We start from the raw sequence: 24,779 nt of genomic DNA on the forward strand, positions 1-24,779 counted from the left end.
TGGAGCTGCCAATGCCAGCTGCCTGCTGGGGCAGTTGACCGTCACCTCCCTTCCCACAGTGACGCCGGCAGCTGCTGCTCCGGCCCCGGACCCCCTCTCTGCTCTCACCAGCCTGGTCCTGACTCAGGTGACCTCCTCCAGTGTCCACCTGTCCTGGAGCCCAGCCCCGAAACCACCCCTCAAGCATCTGATTGTGTGGCGGCCTTCCAAGGGCGGCATCCCCCGGGAGGTGAGAGCTGGCCCCTGCCTGCATCCGCAAAGTTAGGGCCCACCGTGGCCAAGTCAATGTGGATTGAGCAGAGTGGGTGTGGCCCTGCCAAGCCTGCAGCCGCCACAAAGCCAGACCCTGAGAGCACCCTCCGGTGGCCGCAGCAGGCCAGAGCATGCGGGCACTCACCTCTGATGACAGGTTTGTGGCCAACAGCTGCCCTGCTCCCGGAGCCAGGGATGCCGCTGTAAAGGAAGCAGGGGCCGACCCCAGCCCTCACCTGAGCTGTCTCCCTGCGCCCCCGGCACCCCTCCCTGCCCGTTCCATCGCAGCTCCTGTTCCAGGTGGTGGTGGAGGGGCCCACCTCGTCTGCAGAGCTGCACAACCTGACTTCCAGTACAGAGTACCTGGTGTCCGTGTTCCCCGTCTACGAGGCCGGGGTCGGCGAGGGCCTGCGGGGCCTGGCAACCACAGGTGGGTGGGTAGAGGTGGGCCTGGGCTCAGGGAGGGGGGCCTACCCTCACCCACAGCATCACCTTGGAGCCTGGCACCAGCAAGGGTGGGGCAGCAAGCAGTCCTGAGTCTTAACCCAGGTGAGGGCACCTCCCCCAACTTGCTGTGTGACCGAGGCTGAGTCACTGGGCCTTTCTGCCCTCAGTGTTCTCTTCTGAACCCAAGCACCATCATTTGTGTCATTGCCACCATCACACCGTCCATTCCTGTCACAGCTCGCAGGGTTTATGCAGCTCCCGCCCCCCTGGCCTGCAGGCCCCCAGAGAAGCCACGAGCCCCTTCGACAGCTTCATTGAGATGTGGCCTACAACTCCCCCACTTCAAGTGTGCGATTCATTGGCTGTTAGTGTATTCACAGTGGTGCGCCCATCCCTTCAGTCACCTTTAGAGCATTTTTGTCACCCCAAAAGGAGACCCCCTATGCATTGGCTATCAACCCCAGTCCTCCCCACCCCCCAGGCCTGGCAACCCTGATCTCTGTCTCCAGGGATTTGCCATTTCTGGGCATTTTATAAAAATGAGACCACACGGCCTTTTCCATCTGGCTTCTTCCTGGGGCCCTTGTATCCCCACCCGCAAGGCAAGTGGCCTTAAACAGAAACCCCAGGGGTGGCCGTGTTTCCCCAGAGCTGTGAGCCTGGAACTTGGCCCAGATGGAGTTTGGGGACAGACTGAGACTTGTCTGTGGGGCCTCCCCGCCTGGGGGCTGTTCTCCGGCCTCTGTCTCGTGGAGACGCATGCACAGTGCGCTTCGAGATCCTGGGTAGGATTTCTGCCTGGGCCGCGTTCCTAAGGCGCCCACTGTCCCCACAGCGCCTCTGCCACCACCCCAGGCACTGACCCTGGCCGCAGTGACGCCCAGAACCGTGCATCTCACCTGGCAGCCAGCGGCCGGGGCCACCCACTACTTGGTCTGGTGCTCGCCTGCCCCCTCCAAGGGCGAGGCGGACAGGAGAGAGGTGCGTGACCTCAGCCTGCGGGGATGGGGCGGGGGAGGAGGGGGCCGGCAGGGGCCAGCGTGTGTGCCCTGACCCTGCAGGTGCGGGTGGGGCGGCCAGAGGTGCTGCTGGACGGCCTGGAGCCGGGCAGGGACTACGACGTCTGGGTACAGAGCCTTCGAGGGGCAGAGGCCAGCGAGGGCCGGGGCGTCCGCGCCAGGACCCGTGAGTGCCTGGCCCCATCAGGCTGCCACCCCCTCGCACTCCCGGGAAGAGGCCCACTCTGGTCCCCTGAGCCTTCCACACAGTGGAGGATGCCAGACCCTACCTGGTGGCCCCACTAGCTCTGGCCAGCACCCACCCTTCCCCCATACACATGGGGAGGGAGCGGCAGCTGGTCCCTGAGGCCTTGGTGTGCTCCGCAGCTGCCCTGGCCTCCACCAGACTGGGCTTCTCGGATGTGAGCCACGACTCGGCCCGTGTGTTCTGGGAGGCCACCCCAAGACCTGTGCGCCTCTTCAGGGTCAGCTACGTCTCCAGCAAGGGCGGCCACTCCGGGCAGGTGAGAGAAGGCCCCACCTGGGACCCAATGTCTTGTGGGACCACCGCGGGACCTGGCATCCAGGGCAATGAATTGTCCACAGGGGGCCCAGTGCCCTCAGCCCTCCAAAACCCCCGCCCCTGGTGCACTCCAGCCTTGGCCTGGGGCAGGGGGAGCGCAGAGCAGTGTGCCAGCCCTTGGGGACCCCAGGCTGGCAGGGGCGGGGAGGAGACAGACATGAGGCAAAGGGTCAGATAGATATGTGTAGATGACGGTGTGATGTGTGCAGGGGCACGTGGTGTTGTAAGAGGCTGTTTGGGGGGTGGGTGGGGTGATTGAGGCCCCAAGGACCCCAGTGTGGTGGGTCCTGCACCCCACGCCCCCGTCTATGCCAATTTCCCCATTCTAGGGGTGGCCACGGGGCAGTCCTGGCTAGCAGGTCCCGAGCCTGGGTCTCCATCCTGGCAGGGGCTGCCTACTCCCTGGCCTGGGGAGTCGGCTCCAGGCCCTGCGGGTGTCCCCACCTGCCTTGCAGACGGAGGCTCCTGGGAATGCCACGTCGGCCACCCTAGGCCCCCTCTCCTCCTCCACCACATACACCGTCAGAGTCACCTGCCTCTACCCTGGTGGCAGCTCCTCCACACTGACCGGCCGCCTGACCACACGTAAGTAGGCAGACGTTGAGGGGTCCCCAGGCTGGGCTGCATCCTTCTGCCCCGACAGACAGTTCAGGTCAACACGGATATTGGGGTGTCTGCTCTGTGCAGCGCTGAACCAGGTGGGGACAGGCAGACAGGTGTCACGCTGGGGTGCAGGGCCCTCGAAGGGACCCAGGGTCCCCAGGGCTGAGCAAAGGCGGGGGCTGGGGCACCTTTAGGAAGCAGGGCCTGTGCCCAGCCCGCAGCCCAGTTCTGGGAAAGGGGGCGTGTGTGGCACGGCTTCCGCGTGGGGATGGGGTGCCCTCTGCCCCCAAGGGCCTTCTCTCCAAGGGTGGCCCTGTGCTAGCGAAGTCTCCCTCTTCCGTCTTCCAGGGAAAGTCCCCAGCCCTAGCCAGCTGTCAGTGACAGAGCTCCCTGGGGACGAGGTGCAGCTGCATTGGGCAGCCGCAGCGGCATCCGGCGTGCTCGTCTACCAGATCAAGTGGACACCCCTGGGAGATGGGAAGGCCCATGAGGTGTGGGGTGGGGAGAGAGGACCACCCCCTTCCCACACCCCAGCTCTGGGGCTGCTCAGAGCCCACTGCAGCTTCTTGGGGACACCTGCCTGCCTGTGGCTTGTGAGCCGGGCCCCAACGTGGACACTACTCCACAGAGTGGACACCTGGTCCCTCCTCTCTGCAGATCTCTGTCCCTGGCAACCTGGGCACAGCTGTCCTGCCCGGCCTGGGGAGGCACTTGGAGTACGAGATCACCATCCTGGCCTACTACAGGGACGGGGCCCGCAGCGACCCCGTGTCCCTCCGCTACGCTGCCCGTAGGTGACCCCTGCTCTGCCCCTCAGCTGTGTGGGGGGCAGGAACAGCCCAGAGGGACCCCAGACTCTCCTGGTTCCATGGCCCAGGACCCCAAACTCCCAGAACCGCTGATAGGCAGTTCCCCAAGCCCCTGACCCTCTGGCCTGCCCCCTTGGGTCCCCAGGGCCTCCCTGAGCCCTCAGAGCAGGTGTTCTGGGGGTGGCTGAGGATCCAAGTCACCCGGTGTGGTGACAGTGCTCAAAACAGTCCCAGAGCTGACCTCGTGGCCCTGTCTCTGCCAAAAACACGGGGCAGCAGGCGTGGTGGGGGACTGTGGGGGCAGTGGGGGCGATGGGTGTGGTACAGGGCACAGGCTCCCAGCCCCTGTGCTCTCCCCACAGTCAGCCGGAGCCCACCCTCCAACCTGACCGTGGCCTCCGAGTCACCCAACAGCTTGCGGGTCAGCTGGACGCCCCCGAGTGGCCACGTCCTCCACTACCGGCTCACCTACACGCTGGCCTCAGGCTCAGGACCCGAGAAATCGGTGGGTCTTGGTGGAACCAGGAAGCTGTCGCCTTGTGGGCCCCTGGGTCCTGGGGGCGATGGGGCCAACACAGCCCACTCTGCCTGTTGAGAGTGGTAGATCTTCCAGGGTAGGACACAGAGACAAAAGGGATCGGAGATGCCTAAACGAGCAAAGACACTCCAGAGGGGCTGCTCAGGGGAGCTGTCCCCCCAGATCTCTGTTCCAGGACCCAGGAGCCATGCGATACTCCCCGACCTGCTGGCAGCCACCAAGTACAGGGTGCTGGTCTCTGCAGTCTACGGAGCAGGGGAGAGTATGGCTGTGTCAGCCACAGGCCGGACAGGTAAGCGGGCACCAAGACCCCAGACCCCTGCCAGGCTCAAGAACTCCAGACACAGCCAGGCCCCAGACACTCAGACCTAGGCAGGCCCCAGACCCTAGCCAGGCCCCCAGATCCCAGACCCCTGCCAGACCCAAGACCCTCAGACCCAGCCAAGCCCCCAAACCCCAGACCCAGCCAGGCCCCAGACCCTTAGACCCAACCAGACCCCAGACCCTTAGACCCAGCCAGGGCCTCAGACCCCAGTTGGGCACCCGGTCCCCAGGCCCCAACCAGGCCCCCAGACCCCAGGTGGACCTCCAGACCCTCAGACCCAGCCAAGCCCCCAGACCCCAGTCAGACTCCCAGATCCCAGCCAGGCCCCAGACCCAAGCCTGCCCCTCAGATGCCAGCCAGGCCCCCAGACCCCAGTCAGACTCCCAGATCCCAGCCAGGCCCCAGACCCAAGCCTGCCCCTCAGATGCCAGCCAGGCCCCCAGACCCCAGTCAGGCCCCAGACCCCAACCTGGCCCTCAGATGCCATCCAGGCTCCCAGAACCCAACCAAGCCCCAGATGCCAGCCAAGCCCCCAGGCCTGAGACCCCAGCCAGGCCCCAGACCCCAGACCCAGCCAGGCCCAAGACCCTCAGACCCAGCCAGGCCCCAGACCCTCAGACCCAGCCAGGCCCCAGACACCAGCCAGGCCCCCAGACCCAAACAGACCCTGACCCTGGCCAGCACCCAGAAGTCCAGAACCTGCTTGGAGGGGCCACTCAGCAGGACGTGTGGGCCCTGTCACTCCCACATGGGGCCCAGTGCTGCAGAGGGAACTCAGAGTTTTCATGTGAAACCTTCCATATCGTAGAACACCAACTGCTAACCGCAGTGTTAACACCACCCCTGTCCAACCAGCCTTGTGCAGCTGATGCAGCCAGGGCTCCAGCTATAACCTCGCCTGCAGATGCCCAGGCCTGTGTCCCTCCTGTATCCGCGTCCAGGAGGTGCGGGGCAGATGTCCAGCCTGCGGGTGTGGGCAAGCCGAATGCAGATCCCAGGGCGGGTGGGTGGACGTGCCAGGGCAGCTGCAGCTAGAGTCCAGGGCCCACGGGCTGGCCCTGCCTTGATGCTCCCGGCAGTGGATATGGCATCAGTTGTCCTGGGGTCCTGCCACCTGCAGGCCAGGCCCAGCTGAGAGGAACCTATTGCTTTTGTTTTGTTTATGCTGATTCTCTTGGACAGTCGCAGACGCTCAGACCAGAAGGCCCTCGAAGGCTGGTCAGCCTGACCGCCTCATCCCCTTCCTGAGACCATCTAGTTTTGGCTTGAATGCCCCTGGGGAAGGGGGCCTCGCTACTCAGTGGGCAGCTGCCGAGCCTCCGCACCCTTCCCATTAGAGGGGAGAGCTGCTTCTTGCCCTCTGGGTCCCAGTTCCTGCCTCACTCACCTGTAAACACTTCTGAACACCTACTATGCGCCCGGCAGCGGAGTAGGCCTGCCAGCCAGGCCGCAGTGCTGCACATGCCCCTGATGGGAGTGTCTGCGCACCCAGGCGTCTCCCTGGCCCTGCCGTCTGGGGCACGTCGGGGTGGCTGGTACCCTCTTGGGAAGTGGCCCCCAGCGAGAACCCCCCCAGCGGGCACCGTCTTCTGGGGGCGTGGAAGTGAGACCCCCAAGGTCGCAGGACGCAGCCCTGTTGTTTCCCCATCCCTGAGGCATGGAGACCCAGGCCTGAGGAGACCATTGACCCAAGCCCCTGTCACCTCTCAGCAGCCTGCCGGGCCCTCCACGCGGATGGCTCCCTCACAGGTAGGCCCCGCCCTTGAGTGACAGCTGCTCCCTCTCCACCCCCACCTGCTCCTCTCGGGTCCTCATGGGGAGGGTGGCCTGGAACCAAGATGACGTGCGACAGGCAGGGCGCACACCTTCCAGGGGCATCCTCACGTTGTTGGCTGGTGCCTTTGTTCCCACAAAGGCTTGTCCAAGGTCGCTCGTCCAAGGTCAGGGCTGGGACGTGGCAGAGCAGAGGCAAAGCTGGGGCCCCTGGGTCCTGTGTGGCCTCTGCTAGCCTCTGCTGGCCAGGAGCTGGGCGGTGTGAGGGGCGAAGGGGTCACAGTGTCTTTAGTTCTTCGTGGGTCTGAGACCCTCACCAGAGAGGGCCGACGTGTGGGCCCCACCACGGTCTGCGCGGACTGGGGCAGTGGGGACAGGTTGCGGGGAGGGTGGCCCTTGAGGGTGGAGTCTCCCTCGGGGTCTCCAGCGAGCAGCAGGGCTGTGGCTGCTCAGACCTGCTGCAGAGCAGGGCCTGCTTCTGGCCGGCGGTGGGGCAGGCGAGGCTGCCCGCTCCTGCCCTGTGGCCGCACTGAGCACCCAGAGAAACAAGACCTTTCGTTCACTTCGTGCCATCAACGCTGGGGAAGTCACGGGCACTTTGAGCTGGCCTCAACGGGCTGGGCGGTGGGACCACCGCTGGGCTCTGCTGGGCGGGTGGGACACAGTGGTGAGGGGGCCGACAACTGCGAACACAGAGGAGCCGGCAGTGCTGCCTGTGTGTCCTTTCCCCGGTCAGGACGGAGGCAAGGGGAAGGGACGGCTGGGGCGGGGGTGCCAGTGGGGGCTCTGGGCACCTAGGTGGACCCCTGCCTGCCACCCAGGCCCTGAGCTCCAGATTCCCACCCACCTGAGGGCCCCGTGTTCCCTTTCTGGACGTCTTCATGTTCACCCAATCCCGTCTCTGCGTCCCTGTCTCTGTCTCCCTCTCTCCCCACCTTGCCATCTCCATGTCTCTATCTCCATGTCTCTGTCTCCACGTCTCTGTCTCCCTGTCTCTATGTCTCTGTCTCCCTCTCTCCCCACCTTGCCATCTCCACGTCTCTATCTCCACATCTCTGTCTCCCTGTCTCTATGTCTCTGTCTCCCTCTCTCCCCACCTTGCCATCTCCACGTCTCTGTCTCCCCGTTTCCCTGTCTCTGCCCAAAGCTCCTGCCTTGGGCTTCCTCTCTCTCCTCTCCTGCTCATTGCCGTCACCCTGACACCTGGTTGTCCTCTCTTACCTCCTGCCCCTCCCCCCCACACCTCCCATCTCTGACTGACCCTCGGTCCTCCCCACGTCTGGTCCAGGCTTTGACCTGATGGGGGCCTTCGGCCTGGTGGAGAAGGAGTACGCCTCTGTCCGCGGTGTGGCCATGGAGCCTTCAGCGTTTGGCCCGACTAGGACCTTCACACTCTTCAAGGATGCTCAGCTGACACGCCGGGCCAGGTGGGAGGGCGCGGGACGGGCTGTGATGTGATGGGGGGCAGGCGCAGTGGGGGCACCCACCACGTCCCCACATGACCCTCCAGGGGAGGTGGCGGGAGGCAGAAGTGTCCAGGCCCAGGGCTCCATCCCCCAGAGCCAGCCAGGCCCCGGACCCGTCAGCAGTCGGTGCTCACTCGGCATGTGGGCTCCAGAAATTCAATTTTTACCTTAATGAATCTCACGTGGGTGGAATAAGGCCACATGTGGGTGCTTTTCCCCACATGGCCTGACGATTGGTCCAACCTGCAGACTTCTGCAAAGGAGCCACCAAATTTGTCCCCTTGAGAACCCTGCCTCCTGTGGGCGTTTGATTTGATGAGGCGAATCGGTAAATGTCCTAGCTCGTCAGAAGCAACTGCTCTGACTCCGCTCGTGACGACTCGGGTCAAGCAACCAGCCTCTGTGTTCGTGGAAATATCTGCAATCGTAAATCGAACTTTGATATGCACGGCGTCATTTTTTCTTAAGTTAAAATGTTTTAAACTACAAATGTCTGTCACAAGCTCTGTAATAGAAATTTGAAAACTACAAAATATGTAATTTTACAAAACCCACCCAATGCTAGTAAGATTCAGGTCTGTTTCTCCCCAGACAGCACTGGTGTGGCAGGACGGCCACAGTAGGCACCCTGGGCTGGCCCCATCACACGTGGCGTTTCGTGGCTGAATTGATGCCTGCCCACCGTCCCTTCACCACCCTCTGCCTCCTGCCCGATCTTTGCTGTGTGCACCCCCTGCCGTCTGTCCCCACTTTCGTTTCTTTTTAGGGGGGTGCAAGGTGCACTTTTTGTGCAGGGGACTAGCGCCTGTCTCTTCCTTGATGGCCCCTCCTCCCGTCCGATCTTTAATCTGGGGCTTGGAGCCCCAAGGTTTACACAGCTGCAGTCTCTGCTCCTCGTACCCCGGCTCCGACTCTCGCAGCAAACCCTGAGCAGACGAGGCGGCCGCGGTGGTTGAATGCTGCGGTGGCTCTCCCATAACTGCCCCTTTTCTGCAAATGACAGACTTCTCCCAGGGCCTCACAGTGTAATGGGTGCTTCACGTTTGTCTGTCTGCCCTTCTGGAGCTCACAGCCCAAGAGGTGGGGTGGACGGCCTTACAGGTGTGGCCCCCCAGCACAAGTGTGGGCCCCAGCACAGGTGTGGCCCCCAGCACAGGTGTGGCTCCTCAGCGTAGGTGTGGACCCCAGCACAGGTGTGGCCCCCCCACCATGATAACTACCATGAATGAGACTCCAGGGCCACTAAGAGTGGGAGAGGTCCCTCCCTGTAATGGGGACAGGAAGGCTCCCTGAGAAGGTGGCAGATGAGTAGAGCCACTAGGGAGAGAATAGGGGAGGGGAGGGAACCCAGGAAGAAAGAGAAGCATGTGCCAAGGCCCTGGGGCCAGTTCCAGCAGGAACATGGCTGGGCTGGGTCTTGTGGGCTCTTGGTCATCCTGAGAGCAAATGAAAGCAAATGGGGAGGGTGCACTGTTAGGAACAGTTTTACTGGGTGACCCAAGACCCTGTTCCCTGCCCCTTCCCACCCTCCAGCCCCCTGGGTGGGCACTGGCCCCGGTGTAGACGCCCACTGCCCACCCAGTCTGAGCACTCTGACAGCAGAGCTGCCTCTGGGCTTGTGGGCTCCTGAACCCCCGGAGACAGTCCCAGGGACCCTCCTGCAGGTCCCCTTGACTTGCATCCTCTCCACCACACAGAGACCATGAGGAACGGGGTCCTGGAAAGCTCTGCCTGGGACTGTGGTGGACACTAGCTGTGGTGGGATGGCCTTTGGTCCTGGCCAGCCCCCGGGGACAGAGTGTGTGCCATGCCGTAGGGGTACTTCTTGTTGACTCCTTCGATAGCCCTGGGGGGAGTTCCCCATGCCACTCATGGGGAAACCAAGGCAGGAGAGGCCCCAGCCTGGCCTGTGGACCCCTGCAGCTCTGCAGTCCTGGGGCCTGGGGTCTGGGTTCTGGGGACAGCAGCACCGCGGCTGGGCGCGGCCTGCTCTCAGGCCCGTGGTGGCCCCACCTCTGCCCCACAGCGACATCCACCCAGCCGCCCTGCCCCCGGAACATACACTTGTCTTCCTCCTGCGCCTGCTCCCTGAGACACCCCGCGAGGCCTTCGCACTGTGGCAGATGACGGCTGAGGACTTCCAGCCTGTCCTGGGGGTCCTGCTGGACGGTCAGTCCAGAGGGAGGGCGGTGGGCCTCGGTCGCCCCTCGAAGCCCTGCAGGCTGTGGGTCCTGGGCGATGCTGCCTCTGGCCCTCAGCGGGGGGCAGGTGTCCCATGGGGCTGCTCTCCACAGCCCAGCCTTCAAGGTTTGGGGAGCACTGGGGTTCACGCCTTCGTGGGGGCCGCCCCTGTTCCACTCTGGGGGGCGTCAGGTCCTCCCTGTCCTCTGCCCCAGGAGGCCTCACGTGCTCCTCGCCCCACTTCACAGCCAGCAGGAAGTCACTGACCTACTTCAACCACGACCTCAGGGCCACCTTGCAAGAGGTCACCTTCGACCTGCCCGAAGTGAGGAGGATATTCTTCGGGAGCTTCCACAAGGTCCTGGAAGGTTCTGGAAGGATCACAGTGGGCCTCCTCCTGTCTGAGACCCTGCCCGGCTCCCCAGGTTCTGGAACAGACCCCTCCATGGGGCTCTGCAGGACAAGGCTGCCTCCCAACCGTAGGCTGCCCTGGTTGCCATGGCTACCCCCGAATGCTAGAACCTCCCTTGAGAGTTGCACTAGCCCGTCTGGGGTCTCTGCCCCTGCGGTCCCCTCTGCCCTGGACATCCCCATCTTAATTTGGGTTGAAGAGCATCCCAGCCCTTCTCTCTGGGTCCCACAAGTTCCTGGGAGGGGCCTTTGGCAGGTGTCATTTGGTCCATTTTGCAGAGGGGAAACTGAGGCCCAGTGAAGGGGGGGGGTCCCATGAGAGTTGGGGTATGGTCAGGCCTCAGGTGATGGGCATTGCCACCCTCCCAATCTGGCCCTGGCCTCGTGGGCAGGGACGGATGCCCCTCCTGGCTGGGGCTGCAGGAGACCCTCCCGTGGTATCCTGCAGGTGCACGTGGCTGTGGGCCGCTCCAGGGTCAGGCTCTACGTGGACTGCCAGAAGGTGGCTGAGAGGCCCATTGGGGAGGCTGGCAGCCCTCCCGCCACCGGCTTTGTCATGTTGGGGAGGCTGGCCAAGGCCCGGGGCCTCCGGAGCAGCTCTGCCACGGTGAGCCTGGGCCGAGTCCTGCGAGGCTGGGCCAGTGGGGCCAGCAGATTCCTGCCCCAAGCTGCACTGACTGACTTGCTCTTCCTGCCTGTAGTTCCAGCTCCAGACGCTGCAGCTTGTGTGCAGTGACTCCTGGGCAGAGGAGGACAGGTGCTGCGAGCTCCCTGCCTCGGTAGGTGGGCAGTGCCCTCCCAGGCTGTGGAGCCTGGGCAGATGGCCATCCAGGGCATGGGTGCTGGGAGAGATCAGGGCAGGCTTCCTGGAGGAGGCAGCCTCCAAGGGCAGAGCCAGACCTCAGGCAGCTGGATGGGAGAGTTCTGGAGGTCCTGCGGCAGGGCAGGCTGCAGAGGGCCAGGGAGCCCCCAGCTGAAAGGGTGGCTGCTGCTGTACCACTTCGCTTTTCTAGGGGCAGGTGTGAGCAGGGGCCTGCCGACTCCCCATGTCCCTACGCTGGGCTTGACCATGCTGGGGGCCTATGAGGGAGTCCTGTCTGGGGCTTGTACTGGACAGCCTGAGGGGTGGGCGCCCAGGATGGGGTCCCCTCCCCTCCCCCCAACCTCCCAGATGTGGGTTTGGAGGTTCCTGGGACCCAGATGTCGATGGCTACCCTGAGCTCTAGGGTCAGACAGGAGCCTAGCAGAGGGTCCACATAATGAGCAGGGGTCTTCTTCCTTCCAGAAGGATGGAGAGACCTGCCCGGCCTTCCCTTCTGCCTGCACCTGCTCCTCAGAGAGCCCTGGGCCCCCAGGGCCACAAGGACCTCCAGTGAGTCCAGCAGCCCCTCCCCTGGAGGTGACCAGGGACTCCTGGCAACATCTCACTGCCACTGGCAGATGAGGGTGCCCCCTCCTACGCCCCCAGCTGGGACGCAGGCCGCATCAGCCGTCCCCAGGCCTGCAGCTCAGATGGGACCCACTTCATGAATCTCCTTGCTGCCTCGTCCATCCCCGGCCCACGAGCCTGCTGCTGGCAAGCCCCTTCCTCCCACTGGCCTCCCTCTCCCAAGCCGACCCCGCTCTGGTGTGAGATCCAGCATGTCCCCAGTTTCCCCGCTGAGGTGGGGGCAGAGGCCCAGCCAGTCTGCAGCACTGTGCTGGTGATGGCAGGCTGGTGTGACGTGGCACTCTGGGCTGTGGGGCAGCCCGGAGGAGGGGGGCCCTTCCGTCCAGGCCCCAGGGGAGGCAGCTCTCCAGGCCCTGGGCCCCACATGGGGCAGGCCAGCCCCTCTGCCAGCCCAAGGCTCCAGGGTGCTGGGTGAAGGTCAGTCACCGAGCTCTCACTCGGTGCTCAGTGGTCCACAGACCTCAGCAGGGAGGGGCCAGGGTTTGAGCTTGGAGGCCCCTGAACCCGAGTCCGCACCTAACCAGCGGCCGTGGCAGGGAAGGACAGGTCAGGGTGACCTCGCCCCAGAATCCCCTTCCCCTTCTCCACCCAGAGGTGGGGCTGGAGTCCAGGGCAATGCTGGGGCCCCGAGGTGCACCGGCCTCGCGGGTGGTGCTGGGGCTCAGCCCTGCTTGCACTCCTGCAGGGCCTCCCCGGGAGGAATGGAGCGCCAGGAGAGCAGGGCTCCCCAGGGCCCAGGGTAAGTCGTGGGGAGTCCTGGGGTGGGGTCCTGGATCCCACCTTCCAGAAGAAGCCCCCAGCACATTCGCAAACACGCAGGAGTGAGCCCCACGTGACCTCCCCCAGGCGTAGGGGCTCCCCAACTGGGAGCAGGTACCCTCCCCTCCTCAGTGAGGGGCCAGCTCCCCACCCTGCACCCGAGAACAAGGAGGGTCACAGGAGTAGGTGAAGATGTCTGTCCACGACATGTGAATTTGCGTCTCTTACAAGCAGCTCGACACCCTTTGGAAGTTGCTGGGGTTTTCTGTTGGACTCTGGTCCTTTGGCCCCTTCCCCACGGGCTCCCTGTCCCGTCCATTCCTGGAGTGCCCTGTGCAATATGGGAACTGACGCCCCACACCTGGGGGCTGAGGCCGACGAGCTTTACGCCGTTCTGTCATCCTTTGACCTTGCTGGCCGTGTGCATGTCTGTGTAGCTTTTTCAGGTGACCTTTATCTGGTCAGGCTTATGGGTCTGTCTGCCGTGGGTCCTGCCTGTCTCGGTCCGTTTCGGAAGCTCTTCCTCAGTCAGAGCACAGAGGCACTTCCTCTCGTTCCTTCCAGAACCTTTACACATTCAAACGTCAGTTCCTCTAAATTTATTGTGCATAAGGTGAGACCACCGCCCAGTCCTCACCATACTGTGATGGACCACCAGCCCCTCCCTGACTTAAGCTCACTCTTGATCCCAAGCTTTCCACAGGCTCAAGTCCCCAGCGGTGACTGCGGACAGCCTGCCATGGCTGCTGTCCAGGTGGAGACCCGTTCCTGGCGCTCCCGGCTCTGCCTCCGTCTTCCCAGAACCTCGGTCTCCACGTGTTGTTTTGTGCTCTCCTTTCTTACTCAACGATCTCATTTGTAATAATTTATTATTTTCACATGGCTTTCTTGGAATTTCCTGGTTTAAATTTACATCACCTGAAAAACATTACTTCACTTTCTCCTTTTCAATTTTTATGACTCTCATTATTTTTTTTGTGATGGTGTTGACGAAAACTCCAGAATTTTGTCCAAGAGCAGCAGTGGTAGCAGACCCGCTCATCTTGACTGAATGGAAAGGCCCCACTGTCCATCCACTGAGTGTGGTGCTGGCCTGGGAACCGGGACAGGTTGTTCTGTCCTGTGATAGTAGAGTCCATTCACAGTCAGGGGCCACATAACAATGTTTCAGTCAACGACGTATTGCACAGGCAGCAGTGGTCCCGTAGGATCAGTGCCACAGAGCCTGGGTGTGTTGGAGGCGCTACCTGCCGGGTGTGTGTGAGTAACTCTGATGTTCGCTCGACGAAGAGATCGCCTAATCACGTGTTTCTGTGTGTCCCCGTTGTTAAGCGACATGTGGTGGTATTCTTATTTTATAATGAGATTTTAAAAGTCAAGACTGGATATTAAATAAGATTTAGTGCTTCTTCAGCTGCTATGGACACAGTCAAATAATTTTTCTTCTTGGAGCATTGGTTTAGTGAATGATTTAGGTTCACTCCTAAACACTGAACTCTTCTTGCATCCATTAAAAAGCCAGCCTGGTCACTGAGAGCTTCCTGTCCATCGAATGCTGCAGGATTCCGTTTGCTAATGTTTTATTTAGGGTTTTTCTCTGATGTTCATAAATGACAACGTCTGCTGTTTTCTTTACAGAGTTTGGTACGTTGATCTGCTTAATTCACAAAAATTGTTTGAAAGCATTCTCTCCTTTCTTCCACCGTCTCAAACTATTCAAGTAGCGTTGGTGTCTTTCCCTTAGAGGTCTGCTAGAAAGTTCAGTGAGGTCTGAGTCTGGTGTTTGGGGTTCAGAGCTCTGTGACTGGCCCGTCGGGGTTTTCTCACTGTCCCCCCAACTCCCCCACCACTGGAAACCCGAGTCAGGGTCGCGGGCTGGCCTGGGGCTGGACAGACTGGTTTATATTTCCCGACTCCTGTTCACTAGCTCTGTGACCCGTGACGCGAACTTGGCGAGTTCCTGGCTTTAGGTGGGGCCGTGGCAGGACCCCTCCAGCGTGGGGCAGTGCTGCTCATGGGGTCCACATGGGTCACCATGGGAGGGACGTGTGGGGTATGAGACCCCTGCCCCAGCTCACCCCTTCCTTTGTCCTCAGGGAATGAGAGCAGACGCCTCCGTGTGGGCCTGGGTCTGGATACCATGGCTGGCCGGAGGCCTGGGTGGGCCACTGAGGGCAGGATCGGGGAGGGGCTGCAGGAGGGGCTGCGTGCCTTCTCAGCCCTCCCCCTGTGTCTCCAGGGAGAGCCAGGACCACCCGGACAGATGGGACCCAAGGGTCCTGGAGGTCAGCAGGGGTCGCCAGGGACCCAGGGTCGCACCATACAGGGACCCATGGTAGGTTTTGCCTCCCATCTCCCTCCTGCTCGCTGTCACCCACCCCAGCCCTTCTCTCCCCTCTGCCTTGCTGCCCAGTCCGTCTTCCCCTCCAGGGTCCACCAGGGGTCAAAGGCGAGAAGGGGGACCATGGACTCCCGGGCCTGCAGGTAGCGGGGTCAGACCACACTCAGGGCGTGTGGGCAGGGATGGCGGCACGTGCTGGGATGCAGGTCTCAGGGACCGGGCCTCCTCCTCTGGGACAGACCCTGGCCCTGGCCTGGCCAGCCGCCTCTGTTCTCTTCCAGGGCCGGCCCGGCCACCAGGGCTCCCCCGGAAAGGTCGGCCTCCAGGGACCAAAGGTGGGAGAGAAGCTCATTCAGGGAGGGTCTTGAGATGGAGGCTGTGGAGGGGGCTTTCTCCTCTCCACCCCCCACTCCCACCCCATCCTGCCCCCACAGGTGGTCTGGGCGGGGGGAGGGAGCATCAGTCCTCGGGGGGCAGGTGTGGTCACTGGCCGGGGCGGGGGCAAGCCCCGAGCCTGGCCGGCCTTGTCTGCTCTCAGAGCAAGGGGCGGGTATGCAGCCCGCCTTCACAGGGTGGGTCATGGGGTGTCTGGGTGCTGCTCGCGGGGGCCACATGGGTCACCATGGGAGGGACGCGTCGGGTAGGGGCCCCCTGCCCCAGCTCACCCCTTCCTTTGTCCTCAGGGAATGAGAGGCCTGGAGGGGACTGCTGGCCTGCCCGGACCCCCCGGACCCAGGGTAGGCACCGCCTCCTCCTTGAGCCCCCCATGCCCGCCCCCACCACTCCCCACAAGGTTCCTCGGGGCTGAACTGGACAGTCGGCCACATCCTGGCTGCAGCCTGGTCACCCCCAAGTGGGGACCTGGGGAGGTCTCTCTCCCCTGGGCAGAACCTTCTAGGGCTCTGCTGGGCACATGGGTGTCCTGTGCCCTGGAGTATGGCAGCAGCCGCTCTGGCGAGGGTTTTTCTACCCCCACTGGGCAGTTGGTACAGCACCCCAGTCACGCCTGCACCTGATTCCACACGGCCAGGAGGTGCGTGCTCCGGATTGGCCTGGGGAGGGCAGACAGGTGAGGCTGGCTGTGGGGACATGGCCCAGGCCCCCTTCTCCCCTCTGTGCGTCCAGAGCAGCACGATACCCCCTGGCAGCCCGAGGACACCCTGTGCTCAGACACCCTCTCTCCAAGCCCGGCGGTCAGTGCTGAGCTCAGCGCCTGGGAGCTGCTCCACAGCGGGGTCTGAGGCAGGCAGCCCGGCCCCCACCAAGATCCTGCAGGGTCCTGGCCTGTGGTCACGCTGGGGACAACTGGAACACAGCCAGGGGTTGCGCAGTGCAGAGTCAGCGCCTACGGGTGGCGTGGGTGGGGTCTGTCCTGGCACAGCGTGGGGACAGTGGGACCTGGGCAGGGTGATGATGTGCAGCCTGCAGGAGGCTGGGGACAAGCAAGGGGTCTGGTCTTGGTCCAGGGCAGTGGAGACCGGGATGTCCGGCAGCCAGGGTTGGAGGGAACAGGGGCCAGACTTGCCGGGGCTGCAGCCAAGCCCGGGCTCTGCATCTTCACAGGGCTTCCGGGGTGTGGCAGGGGCCAGGGGCACCAGCGGGGAGCGAGGACCCCCAGGGGTCGTGGGGCCCACGGTAAGTCCCCTCCCCACACCAAAGGTGAGAGGGAAGACGAAGGTGTGCAAACTTGTCCTTGCTGACCACTCGGGCCTCGCTGACCGCTCAGGGACTTCCTGCCACCAGCACACTCGTAAAGCGAGGCCTGCGCAGGGCTTGGGTTTGGGGCTTGTGGGAGTAGAAAGCGGGGCCACCCCTGCAGGCCAGGACAGACCAGGGCCTGGGGCAGGGGATCCTGTGGGCTCGAGAGGGTGGGGGCTCCAGCAGGTTCCCGGGAGGTGGAGGGAGGTGAGCCGGGGTAGGGAAGTGCTCTGTGCCGCCTGGCTGGCTTCTAGGCCTGGGTGCTGGCTCTGGGCCCTTCAGCATGTCTGCTCTCCCCTGGGGCAGCGTCCCAGCTGCTGGGGACCAGCTGGCATTGGCAAAAAGTGGGTCCTTTGCCCCTGAGGATTCCCTGCCGCCAGCCCTCCTAGACCAGGGATTCAGGATGGGCCCTCGGCTCTGCCCGCCCTGCGGGTCTTGGAGGCTGGTCTCCCTCCCGCCGTATGGATGGGACCCCCCACGCTGTGAGTGGCAGTCAGGTCTGCCTGAAGTCAGGAGAAGCTGACCCAGGCCGGCTCAAGGCCTCTACTGCCCAGAGCCCCTGGAGGCTTGTGAGCAGGTGGCGGGAGTCCAGGCTTCTCTGCTGGAGTCCCTTAGCGTGTCACTCTGCTGACCTGCTTTTCTCCGTCTCCTCCTGCTTCAGGGGCTGCCGGGGCCCAAGGGGGAGCGGGGAGAGAAGGTGAGTGTGGCCAGCGTCTGGGGTCCAGGTACTGCCCGAGGGGTCACAGGAGGCACTGGCGTGCACACTGGCCAGGCTGGTCATGGCGCTCGGCCACATGGCCTGTCTTCCCTCGCAGGGCGAGCCACAGTCTCTGGCCACCGTCTACCAGCTCGTGAGCCAGGCCTGCGAGTCTGCCATCCAGAGTGAGTGGCCCAGCCTCCTCGTGAGGACCCCTGAGCCTCCCACTGCCCTCCCCCCATCTCTGTCCTCACCCCCACGAGGCTGGAAGGAAGCCCCGGGGCCCAGTCACCAGGCACACCCAGCCTGGTGGCCACTCTCCCCAGCCATGTGCAGAGCAAGGGGAAAGCAAGAGAGGGTCTTCCACGTGCCGCTGTCCTGCTGCTGACCCCTCCTCACCTCCGCCCCTCAGCGCACATGCTGAAGTTCAACTCCTTCCTCCACGAGAGCACCAGGCCCCCCATGCCCATCTTGGAGGCCCCCAGGCCCCCCGGCACGCCCAGCGAGGCCCGGCTCCCTGGAGAAGGGGGTCGTGGTGGTCACCGCCCTGAGGCCAGAGGTACCAGGCCCCTGGGGGAGGGGTGTGGGGGGACTGCAGCTCTCCCCTGAGGGCTGGGGCTGGTCACTCTGTGTGGACCCCAGCAGCCCCAGCACCAGCCCCCGGGGCCCACACAGAGGTTGGTCACCACAGAAATGGAGGCTGCCTGGCTTCCTGGGTTCCTCGAAGCAGGCCCTTCCCCAGTCTCCCAGGAAGCCTGGGCTGGCACCATGTCCCCGCCCTCTGTCCCTCCCATCGGTCCTCTCCTGCACGCACACTCCTTCCCCCACTCCTTGTCTCGGGACGCAGCAGGAGGCTTGGTCCAGGGACCCTGTCGTGCATCCGTCCCTCTGACCGGGCTGCAGTCACAGCTCAGGTGCTGAGATGGATGGGGAGACGGAGCTCATGGGCCTCGGTGGGAGAGAAGAGACGGAGGAGGTGGGACTGTGGTCAGGCAGGAAGGACAGTTCTGCACTGTGGGCAAGAGGGGGTCCCACCGCACCCCTCCAGCTGTGCATTTGGGAGGAGAGGGCTCCCCCTGGGAGAAGCCCCCTGGGGGCCCACAGGCCTGTCACAGTCCCCCACACTTGCCTTTGGGATAAACGCCCCATCTTTGCTCCTACCATCTAGACAAGGCTGGCAGGTGCTGTCATGAGGACCCCACCCTGCACCTCCCCCACCCAGCCCCCCACCTTACACTAAACCCGGGCCACTGAACCAATGACAGGGGCCTGTTTAGGGCTCAAGGAGCCCATCCCTGAGCTTTCAGCCTTGACCTGAGGCCTGGACCTACTACCCCCAGGCCCAAGGAGGGGCTCAGGCACCCCACCTTCCCCTCGGCCCAGCACATCTGCCTTCCTCTCAGCTGAGCCTGGAGCCCTCAGCCAGATAGGCGGCCCTGGGCCGCAGCAGAACAAGGCTCCAGAACCCCTGGAAGGAGCGAGAGACTTTGGTCTGTGGAAGGGGAACTCCTGAGGGGCGGCCAGGGTAGGGGCACAGGAAAGACAGACCAGCGGACCCTGGGTTGGGGCAGGAGGGGCATGGAGAGGCTCCTGGGCCTTGGGGGAGCCCAGCAGGACTGCAGGTGGGTGTGGGGAGCCAGGAGAGCTGCCAGGACCTGAGCTGGCCCAGTGGGCACCCAGGGGACCCTTGATCGGGGTCAGCACAGCAGGTGTGTGGAGCAGGTATGCAGAGCAGGTGTGGGGAGCAGGTGTGCACCACGGCAGACACCTGGCCAGGTGGGAGCTCAGTCAGGGCAGGGGGCACATGGGAGCAGCGACCCGAGGAGCAGGTTCATGCAGAGGGCTCACAGCGATGCTGCTCTGCCCACGGCCCAGCTGGACACGCCAGGGCTCTGGGGGGCCTGGGCACACGGTGCCAATGGGCTGGGCTGCCAGCTGTTCGCCTCCTGGACCAGGTCGCCCTTCTCCCCTGCCAGGACAGTCCCTGTGCTGCCCCCACTGAGCCTGCACTTCCTCCCTGGATCCTCTGGACGCCAGGAGCGGCCGTGCTGGAGGACCTGGAAAGCGCATCCTGGGAAGGGCCTGGGGGTGGGAGGAGAGGGAGGCAGAAGACGGACCTGGAACCTCAGATAAACCACCAAGTGCTTGTCAAGGGAGGTGGCTGCTCATTACGGGGGAAGGGCGGCGGGGGGCGGGGGGCGGGTCGTGGGCCCCAAGGCTGTCCCTGTCACCTGGAGTCTGAGATTCCACACCCCGTCTCTCTGAGAGAAGCTGCCGCAAGCACTACCCCCCACAGACTCCCTGTTTCCTCGCGTGCACCCCTCCTTCCCGAGAGGCCACTGCGGTCCCAGGCTCCCCAGAGCTTAGTCCCCGCCCAGGCTGGGGGTTCTCAGCCTCGGCCACACTTTGAGTCACCTGGTGGGTGTGGGCTTTGAGGTGGGTGCCCGGCCTGCCCTCAGACGCTGATGTGACCTTTCGGGGCCCAGCCTGGGTGTCGGCGTCTGGGTGCTCTCGGGGGCTCCCATCTCCCTGGTCCGGTCCCTCCTCTCAAGTAACATCCACTCACCTGCTGGTCCCAGGCCTTGTCACTGCCCAGCGCCCCCTCCTCCCCCTGACCAGCCTGGAGGTTAACCACTCCCCTAGCCGGCTGTCCACACTTACTCACCCGGAGAGCTCACAAGCTGTGGGCCTCTGGGTGGCACCTGCTGTGGCCGATTCAATGCCAAGTAGTTTTCTAAAGCCCAGGGAATTTGGGGTAGGGCTTCTTTACACATGGGGCCAACAAAGACCTCCCAGGTGACGTCTGAGCAGAGACAAGAACAAGGGAGGGGTGGAACATGGTCAGATGTTCCAGTCGGGGGCACACACGTGAGAGGCCGAGGCTGGACCTGCCAGCACCACCCAAATGGCAGGAAGGCACGGGGCCAGGAAAGGGCTCAGCGGGGTGCGGGCTGGGAGTCTGGGTTTTGTCCTAAGAGCGACTGGAAGCCCCTGGGGATTCTGAGCAGAGAACTGAGGAGCCTGGTGTCTGTTTTAGATGACCTGTCGATAAGACCTCAGGGAGCCACATGGGGCCGGGACCTCACCCCAGTCCGCTGAGCAGAGGTGACTGGACTGAGTGGAGGCGGCTCTGGATGAGCTGATGGGTTGGAAGCGGAGGGCAGGTGGGAGGCTGGTCCCCTGGGGGAGGTGGGGAGACCTTGCGAACAGGTCCTGGGGCCAGAGAGCAGGTCCAGGCACCCACAGTAGCCAGGGGAGAAGGGCAGGGCCCGTGGGTTCACCGGGGCAGAAGAGTGGGTGCTGCCATGTAGAGGTGAGTGGAAGCCACGGGGCCAGCTTCCCTGGGTTCCCAGGATGGAGCCCCAGGCACTGTCATCGGAGGCTGGGAGGGAGAGCCGTGGGCGGCAGCAGAGACCCTTGTCAGGATGCTGCCAGAGAGGAAGACAGGAGGTGCTGGAGCTGCGGGGTGTTTGGTGCCGGAGCAGGAAGTGGGGACAGCAGTGCCTCTTCCAGGAGCTGCCACTGTGGCAAGGGAGAGACGGCAGGAGCTGGCTCCCGGTACAGGCCTGCTCATCCAGCAACGTCCCCACCTGCGTGCACCACCTTGCCTCTGGCGGGGCTCAGCAGGCTGGAGAAAGACACCAACCCAGCTGCTGGCCCTTTGCACTTTGACCTGTCATGGCTGACTGGCAGACTGTAGTCGTCCACATGAAGCCATTACAGGACAAGAAGCCATCCCTCCCAGGATCTCTCCACACACACACACCCATTCACATACACACACACACGTATATCCCCATACATGCACATGCACACGTTCACACACACACACACACACACACACACACGTATGTCCCAATACATGCACGCGCATATACACATATATCCCCATACGTGCACCCGCAGTCACATGCACACACACAAACACGTATATCCCCATACGTGCACACACACACCCACTCACACACATGTATATCCCCATATGTGGACACACATACATACACTCACAAACACACATGTATCCCCATGCATGTACACATAGACACCCACTTACATACATACACATGCAAACACACATATATTCCCATATGTGCACATGCACACACCCACTCACATACACACATGTACAATACATGCAAACACATACGTGTATCCCTGTACGTGCACACACACTCATTCACACACTCACAAACACACACGTGTATCCTCATATATGCACACACACATTCATGCACACACCACTGTCACCTGGGTTTGGGAGATGAGTTAACAAGGGGAAAACGAGGCATCTGAGGAGCGAAAGCACTGAGCGGGACAGGCCAGATGAAGAACGCACGTTCTCTGTGGTCCATTAATTACAAACCACAACAGGTATAAGGAAGAAATGCTCAGAAATACAGAATGGAAAACATCCATGGAGAAGCAGGAAGATGAGCACAGGGCCGAGTGGTCAGGGCACAGACAGTGGGCTGTGGGGTCGGCGAGGGCAGAGGGAGAGAGGAGAGTGAGGCCCCCCTCCCCAGGCCAGCCCAGGAGGAGGGACACTCAGTGCATGAGGGTGGGATATCAAAATCCGTAGTTTTAAAGAATGAGGAGTTAGAGAAAGATTTGAAACCTCAGATTGAAAGGCTCAAAGTGCCAAATGGGATCAATTTTTAGAATGTACTCCTGGATTCATTAATGCAAAACCCAATGAAGACAATGGAAACACTCTTTAAAAATCTCTCTATGGAGGAATAAGAGTCGGCTCGATGTCAGGAGACATGAGGATGATGACCTCAAGGTGTTCAATCCAGAAGAATTATCGCTGCAATGAATGGAGCAAAAATATATTCTGAGGCCCAGAGAGTCTGAGAGGGTAACACAAGATCCTCCTTGAAATGCAGTTGGGAGTGTATTCCGCAGAAACAGAAAATAATCAGAAATTAGACCCCACAGAGTGGAAACCCCAGGGTAGTGAAGTTTGCTGTTGATGGAATGATCGAGCCCCACACAGCCAACGGGAGCCAACCGGAACGCCCACCAGTGAACAGATGCACAGTGCTCGAGTCATAAACACGAGTGAATCCCATGCCCATAACGTGGTGGAGCCAAGACATCGTGCTGAGCCCAAGGGGTTGGACGCAGCGGGCGTGTCCCACCGATGAGGAGTTCTGGAACGTGTGAGAGGAATCTACAGCAACAGAAATCCAGCGCGGCTTCATGCCGTGCGGAGGGGGCTGGCTGCAAGGGGCGGGGGGAGCTTCCCCGGTGATGAGGATGTTCTGTCCTTCACTGGGGTGTGGTGTAGACCCTGTGGTCTACAAACCCACTTTACATGCGGTGACGTGACGAGAGGATGGAAAAGGCACATCGCGTGAACACCACTGAAAGGGAGACAAGGGGCTGCGTTACCATCAGGAAAAGTAGACTCGAAACACAGAAAATCACCAGAAAAAAGGGGGACATTATGTAAGAATGGGGGCAATTTGCCGAGAGCACACAACTGCCCTCAGTGTGGCAGCAGAGCTTCAAAATGCAGAACCCACAAGCTGAGAGCTGGGGGGGCCTGGACAAGCCCACCACGGTCTCAGTGACGTCAGCGCTCCTCCCTCGGGAAGACAGAAGAGCTAGACAGGGTCAGCAAAGACGCCAGAGACCAGAGCAACGCTCAAGCAACTCGACCTGCGGGCAGTTCTGGAACATTCCCCGAACCACAGAAGGCGAGTGCCTCTTCAAGCATATGTGGAACACAGGCTGAGAGACCACACGCTGGCCCCAGAACGTGTGTCACAAATTTAAAAGAACTGAAATCAAATAGAATATTCTCTGTCTACAACGGAACTAAATTAGAAATCAATATTGAAGATCCAAAATACTGACAAAAGACAAGAATGAGCATTTTACGGAAGCAACACCAACAGTCAATTCACATTTGACAAGACACCCAGCCTCACCACTAGTTGGAGAAACGTAACTAGACCCAGCGAGAGACGTGGCCACATCCAGCCCTGAGGGCAGCAGCATACTGCATGACCGCTGCAGACGGCCTGAAGGCAGCCAACACACCAACCGCACGTGCCACCCACCTCGCAGCAGCCACCCCCAGTTACATCCAGCGGAAATGCGCAGACCTGTGCCCCCAAACCTGTTTCCAGGTGTTCGCGCATAATTGCTCACGACAGCCCAAACTGGAAACACCTCCCGCCAGCAGGAGAGCGGATGACTATGCGGTGCGTGGCCTCACCTCGGGATCCCACAGCAGAGCGGATGCACAGACGTGGTGCGTGTGGCAAAGGGACGAAGCTCAGACACCAGGGGGAGAAAGGAGCCGGCACAAGAGCACGTGCTGTGTGACTGCTGAGACCCAAGTCCAGGCACGCCCAGAGGAGGTGCCAGCCTGCGTGTGGGGTGGGTGGAGGCCTCGGGCTGGCTGTGTGGGCGTGGCCAGACTGGGGGAAGACGGACAGAGCTGTGCCCTCCGTGATTCTGTGTCACCCGTGAGCCAGGCCAGTGTCCAGACGTGTCAGCCAGGATGTGGGTGGGGGATGCCCATGCCCGGCAGCAGGGGTGCCGTGGTGGAGCCCTGTGGAAGCGCCTGGCACCATCTGCTGCAGGCACGTGTGAACCCCAGGGCCCCAGCACAGGCCTCAGTCTTTGTCCTAAGCCATGCGCTTCAAGCTGAGAGTCAAGAGAGGATTAGGGGTTGCAACCACCATCTTTATACAGATGGAAACGGAAGCAACTAGAATAAAACACACAGAGCACAGAACCTGTTGTCAAGGTCACTGTGATCACAAACGCTCCTGTGAGGGGCCGGGCAGAAAAGACTCAGCTTTGTGGCCATGGGGCCTCTGTCATAACCTGGCAGGCCCGCCCTTGTCGACACATAAGGAACGACGGGGCCGTGTGCCCACAGAACTCGACTCGTCATGGCCGGGCCGGGCCTGCCATCCCTGGCGTCGAGGGTTGGCTGGCAGCCATTTCCAGTGGGAAAGCAGAGTGTACAGCCACTTTGGAAAACAGTGAGTGTGCCTGTACCCCACAACCGCACGACCCCACAAGAGCATGCACCAAGAGTGCTCTGTGCCGGGTCTCAGCTCATAAATTGACGGAGGGATGACACAGAGAGGCCAAGGCCCTTGAAAGAAGAGTCTGTCACTTCATTTCCCCAGAGAAATGGGCTCTGCAGGGCCTCAGGGCAGCGCCCGGGTCAGGAGGCAGAGGGAGCGAGGGGAAGGCCTGGCTGGAGCCTCTGCTGGGGTTTCTGAGGGCAGCGAGGCAGGGTGGCCAGCCCCGGATGGGTCAGTCTGAGCAGTGCCCGTGGGCTCCAGGCACAGGGGCTGCCTGGGTTGCCTGGTGCCCGGCCCTCGGCAACGTGGGATGGGGAAATCCAGCGTGGTGTGTGAGGCTTGGATAGGAGTGTGGTGGGCAGGCTCCAGACGGGCCTCTGCACCTGAGAGCTGTGC

The 24,779-nt window shown here is 62.2% G+C and overlaps 1 protein-coding gene across 1 annotated transcript in view; it reads left to right on the forward strand.

The window, feature by feature from the left end:
- COL20A1 (collagen type XX alpha 1 chain) overlaps positions 1–19,473 on the forward strand; it is a 32,165-nt gene extending 12,692 nt beyond the window's left edge. Inside the window, exons 10-35 of the mRNA XM_070247260.1 lie at positions 72–229; positions 553–682; positions 1,535–1,680; positions 1,761–1,884; positions 2,085–2,221; positions 2,736–2,865; positions 3,232–3,374; positions 3,541–3,673; positions 4,055–4,197; positions 4,393–4,522; positions 6,269–6,304; positions 7,617–7,755; positions 9,821–9,963; positions 10,224–10,333; positions 10,835–10,993; positions 11,088–11,165; positions 11,672–11,758; positions 12,522–12,575; positions 15,026–15,079; positions 15,218–15,271; positions 15,620–15,673; positions 16,500–16,571; positions 17,296–17,331; positions 17,450–17,498; positions 17,744–17,890; positions 19,308–19,473. Coding sequence (XP_070103361.1) covers positions 72–229; positions 553–682; positions 1,535–1,680; positions 1,761–1,884; positions 2,085–2,221; positions 2,736–2,865; positions 3,232–3,374; positions 3,541–3,673; positions 4,055–4,197; positions 4,393–4,522; positions 6,269–6,304; positions 7,617–7,755; positions 9,821–9,963; positions 10,224–10,333; positions 10,835–10,993; positions 11,088–11,165; positions 11,672–11,758; positions 12,522–12,575; positions 15,026–15,079; positions 15,218–15,271; positions 15,620–15,673; positions 16,500–16,571; positions 17,296–17,331; positions 17,450–17,498; positions 17,744–17,890; positions 19,308–19,333 — 2,672 coding nt within the window. The 3' untranslated portion in view covers positions 19,334–19,473. The remainder of the gene's footprint in view (positions 1–71; positions 230–552; positions 683–1,534; positions 1,681–1,760; positions 1,885–2,084; positions 2,222–2,735; positions 2,866–3,231; positions 3,375–3,540; positions 3,674–4,054; positions 4,198–4,392; positions 4,523–6,268; positions 6,305–7,616; positions 7,756–9,820; positions 9,964–10,223; positions 10,334–10,834; positions 10,994–11,087; positions 11,166–11,671; positions 11,759–12,521; positions 12,576–15,025; positions 15,080–15,217; positions 15,272–15,619; positions 15,674–16,499; positions 16,572–17,295; positions 17,332–17,449; positions 17,499–17,743; positions 17,891–19,307) is intronic.
- The last annotated feature ends 5,306 nt before the right edge of the window (positions 19,474–24,779 follow it).

This window comes from Equus caballus, chromosome 22 (assembly GCF_041296265.1).
Source record: "Equus caballus isolate H_3958 breed thoroughbred chromosome 22, TB-T2T, whole genome shotgun sequence".
Classification (NCBI taxonomy): Eukaryota; Metazoa; Chordata; class Mammalia; order Perissodactyla; family Equidae; genus Equus; species Equus caballus.